General features: G+C 35.1%; 1 protein-coding gene across 1 annotated transcript in view; it reads left to right on the forward strand.

The window, feature by feature from the left end:
* Nucleotides 1–5,000, forward strand: part of LOC119577665 (tyrosine-protein phosphatase Lar-like) — a gene marked incomplete in the record, with an annotated part of 49,899 nt that overhangs the window by 35,513 nt on the left and 9,386 nt on the right. The window contains 3 exon segments of the mRNA XM_037925225.1: nt 1,257–1,315; nt 1,705–1,937; nt 2,655–2,742. Coding sequence (XP_037781153.1) covers nt 1,257–1,315; nt 1,705–1,937; nt 2,655–2,742 — 380 coding nt within the window.

A 5,000-nucleotide genomic window follows, 5' to 3' on the forward strand; every position in this document is an offset into this window, starting at 1 on the left:
CTGATTGTGATAAGGGTTATGAGGTAAGCGATTAGCGTACGAATGATTGTGATAATGGTTATGAGGTAAGCGATTAGTGTACGAATGATTGTAATAATGGTTATGAGGTAAGCGATTAGTGTACGAATGATTGTGATAATGGTTATGAGGTAAGCGATTAGTGTACGAATGATTGTGTAATGGTTATGAGGTAAGCGATTAGCGTACGACTGATAGTGGTAGTGATATTGAATGATAATGAGGTAAAAGGCTTTCTCCGTGTATGATTTGACAAACTGGTTTACTAATGTACGACGGATAGCGATTGGGATAGAGATGGTGATGATGGTTGTGATAGTGACAATTAATGATGATCAGGTAAAAGGATTTCTTCATGTATATGAATTACAAATTGATTTATTAATATACGACTATAGTGATAAAGGTAATGAAGTAAGAGATTAGTGTACGGCTGATAGTGACAGTGATAGTGAATGATAATGAGATAAAAGGGGTTTGTTCGTGCACGACTTGACAAACGGTTTATTAATGCACGACTGAAAGTGATAGTAAAATGATAATGATAAGGATAGTGATAATCGTAATGACAGTAATGATAAAATGTTGCGATTGAGGTTAGACGTTCACTATTGTGTCAATAGGGTTATGCATTCACCCCTGTGTTACTGCGATCAAACGTTTATTAACGTGTCCAAACATTTACTACAATGTGACTGAGGTTAAACGTTCACAAACGTACGAAAGGTGTTAGTTAAACGTTCATAAAAGCACGACAGGGTATAGGCTTTTATGTATGTATACAGTACAAGTAAATCTGTATAAACGCTCATTGGCATACTACTGAAGTGAAAGGGTTGTCCGTGTGCAAATGAAAGTGATTGCTATGTACGACCGATGTTGTATGTCGAAACGATTTATGACTGAAGTAAATATTTAGGTTTATTAATGAAAATGTATGACTGAGGTTAGCCTTTCATTAAAGTGCTACTGAGATCACAGAACGGAAAATATGAACAAGGAAATGGGTCCATTGACTTCTGAATGAAAATAAATAAAAATGTGTCAGCAAGTGAAAGGTGTTTATAAACAAGGGATACTGAGGGTCAAATTCATATACAATTTTCTTAAAACTCTTCTTTCTGTACCAGATATACGTTTATAATATCGAAGGTAAGCAATTGTTTTATATAATTTCATTATAATTAGATTATACTTAAGTGAGATTTTTTTACAATCCACAATGATTTTTTTTTCAGATATGGAAAACAAAAGCGCAAAGAGACCTTAAGCGTGCCAATTGCGCAACACTATAATGGTTTGTAAATATTTTTCTTTGACTGGAATAGCTATAAGACCATTTGAAAGCGAATCTTATCAGTATTCATTTCCTTTCTCTGTTTATTCATTTATTATCCTCTCCTTCTCTATCTTTCATTTCTAAAAGTAATATTTAAAAAAGAGGACTTGACAGAGATAAACTGATTCACATATAGACAGATAGGTTGGTAAACAGACAGCCAGACACACGCATACATCTACACATACAAACATGCACACACACACACACACACACACATACACACACACACACACACACACACACACACACACACACGCACACACACACACACACATACATACAAACACAACCAACCAACCAAACAACCATTCAAGCAAAATTACGCAGATATATTCAAACGACAGGCGTGATTAGCAGATCGGAGTCTTCCCACGGGTTTGAAATTCCCGCGCCGACCAAGCCGTCGCTCCCCCGGCGGGAAACGACCACAGAATTCATGGCGCCTCATGAGGGTTCCAAGGAGGAACATCGGGAATCCCACATTTATGAGAACTGCAGCCGGAAAATCACGCAGGAGAATCTAGAGGCTTATCTGGCAAGGGCTATTAACTCTCAGGATATCGACTTTGAATTTAAGGTTTGGTGTTTTTTTGTGTGTGTGTTTTTTTTCTTTCTTTCTCTCTTGTTCGTATTCCTTTTTTTTTTTTTCTTCTTTTTTTTCTGATTTTTGTTTTTATTTCAATTTTTCTTCTTTTCGTCTTTCTTTTTTCTTCTCCCTTTTCTTCCCCTTTTCTTTATCTTTTTCTTGACTTTTTTTTCTTTCTTTTTCTTCTTCTCCTCCTCCTCCCCCTTCTCTTCTTATTTTTCTTCTTCATCTTCATCTTCCTATTCTTTTTCCTCCTCTTTTCTTCCACTTCCTCCTCATCTTTTTTTTCTTCTTCCTTCTCTCCCTTTTTCGGGGGAGCTTTTAAAATTCGTATTTTGAACTGATATAATTATGAGACATCTTCTTCATCTTCTTATGGGAGTTGGTTGATGTTTTCACGAGAGATTTTGAAAGTTTATTTTTTAATTCATATGAATATATATGTATATATATATATATATATATATATATATATATATATATATATATATATATATATACAAAATTAATTCATAACAATAAATTTATAAGACTTCATATGAATTTATATAAATGAATTTAAATGAATTACTATAACTTCATATCAATGAATTTATATTAATTCATATGGATTTCTATGAATGAATTTGTATGAATAAATGTATGTAAATTTATATGAATGAATTTATATGAACTTATTTGAAAGTTCGATGATTATTCCGTCTCCAGAGTGTTCCAGTTTCCATGCAAAAGAGCTGTTCATACGGAGAACGAATGGAGAACAAACGGAAGAACAGATACCGGAATAATCTCCCATGTAAGTTTCTTGAGAGCAAAACGACCCTTTACATCACAGCCAGTTTGAAAGAACATGAACATTATCATTCTGATCAGATTATATATATATATGTGTGTGTGTGTGTGTGTGTGTGTGTGTGTGTGTGTGTGTGTGTGTGTGTGTGTGTGTGTGTGTGTGTGTGTGTGAACACAAGCACAAATACAGTAACGTGTACACAGAGATGAAAAGGAAGGCAGCCACAATAAGAAATGAAACAAAATCGGAACGTTTCGAACTCAATACGAGTTCCTCTTCAGACGAATAATTAAATGAAATGGAATGTTTAATTTCTTATTGTCGGTTTTTCCTTTTTCATATATATATATATATATGTATATATATATATATATATATATATATATATAATATATATATATACATATATATATATATGTGTGTGTGTGTGTGTGTCTGTGTGTCTGTGTGTGTGTGTATATAATTATATATATATTATATAGAATAATATATATATTATCATCATCAGCAGCAGCAGCAGCAGCAGCAGCAGCAGCAGCAGCAGCTGCAGCATCAGCCTGAGTCAGCGATCTTTTCCAACTTTGTCTTGCCTTTTGTTTCCAGTCTTGGCCCCCATATTTCGTTTTTTCGTCACGCCATCTTGGCATCGGTCTGGCCCTTGGCCTCTTTATGATATCTATATCCCAGTCTGATACTTTCTTTGTCCATCTGTTGTCCTGTCTCCAATATATATAACCTGCCCATTACTTTTTTATGCTTCCAAGTATATCTTCCACTTTTGTCTGTTCTATGATCCACGTCGCCCTTATCCGATCTCTTAGACCAATTCCCAGCATCAATCTCTCCATACCTCTCTGGGCACTTATTAGTTTCCTCTTCAGTAATTTGGTTGTAGTCCATGTTTCTGTTCCATAGGTCATGACTGGGAGGACACATTGGTTAAAGACTTTTCTTTTTAAACATAATGGCAAGGAGCCTCTTAGTATGTTATTGTGAATGCCATACATCAGGGTGCTCCAGCCTAGACTGATGTATTGCTTAATTTCTTCTTCACTTCGCTAGGTGTATATACTTGTCCAATACCTCTAGTACTTTGCCTTGTATATGTATCTGTTCGAATTGAACTCTGCTGTTGAACATGATCTTAGTCTTTTTCTTGTTCATCCTAAGCCCGATTTTCAGACTTTCTCAATTCAGATTGTTTATTAGATGCTGCTTTTCATTTGCAGATTCACTGAAGAGAGCAATATCATCTGCAAATCTTAGATTGCTTAGATATTCGTCTCCTATTTTGATACCCTTCCCATTCCATTCTAGCTTCTTAAATATTTCCTCAAGACAAGCTATAAACAGTTTTGGTGAGCTGGTACCTGTCTAATACATCTTGGTATTTTATCAGTTTCCATGTGAAGCTTGATGGTTTCTGTCCCATCTTCGTATATATCTTCCAATATATTGCAATATACCTCCTCTACACCCTGTCTCTGAATAGTTTCTAGTACTGCTTGTATCTTTACAGACTCAAGTGCTTTTTCATAATCGATGAATGCCATACAGAGGGGTTTCCTATATTCATTGTTGTTTTTGTTTTCTCTCTCATTTGGGTGAGCATGTGGATGTGGTCTTTTGTTGAGAATCCACTGCAAAAGCCTATCTGTTCTCTAGGCTGGTTAGAATCCAGACTGTCAAAGATGCCAGTTGTGATGACTTTTGTGAACAGTTTGTAACTAACTGGAAGGAGGCTTATGTTGTTTTTTTTTTGTTTTTTTTCTATCCCCTTTTTTATGTATCAAAATAATTGTTGCATTTTTCCAGGCTATCGGAGTTTTTTCTGTTGAGAAGGCAATAGACTGGCTAATTTCGCTGTTGCAATTTCTCCTGCATCTATTATAAGGTGTATAATATTTCCATCTTCACCTGGTGTTTTCCCTCTCTTCATGCCTGTAAGTGCTCTTTCTATTTCTTCTATTGTGATATTTAAGTCTCCAGTTACCGCATTCGCTTTTATCCATGGCTGTTCGTTTGAGATGTATAGATCCTTGTAAAAGTCTTCCACTACTCTTGTGATTTCATTCTTTTTGTATGTCACTTCTCCGTCTGGTTTCTTTATTGCATACGTTTAATTTCTCCCAATTCTCCTTTTAGCTGTTTTCATGCTAGTACCTAAGATCGCTGTTTCATTTATTATTTGAGTATTGAATTTCCGCACATTTCTCTTCTTTTTAGTTATAGTCTTCGTTAGTTCAGCTAAGTCTATTTTG

Source organism: Penaeus monodon, chromosome 10, assembly GCF_015228065.2.
Source record: "Penaeus monodon isolate SGIC_2016 chromosome 10, NSTDA_Pmon_1, whole genome shotgun sequence".
Lineage (NCBI taxonomy): Eukaryota > Metazoa > Arthropoda > Malacostraca > Decapoda > Penaeidae > Penaeus > Penaeus monodon.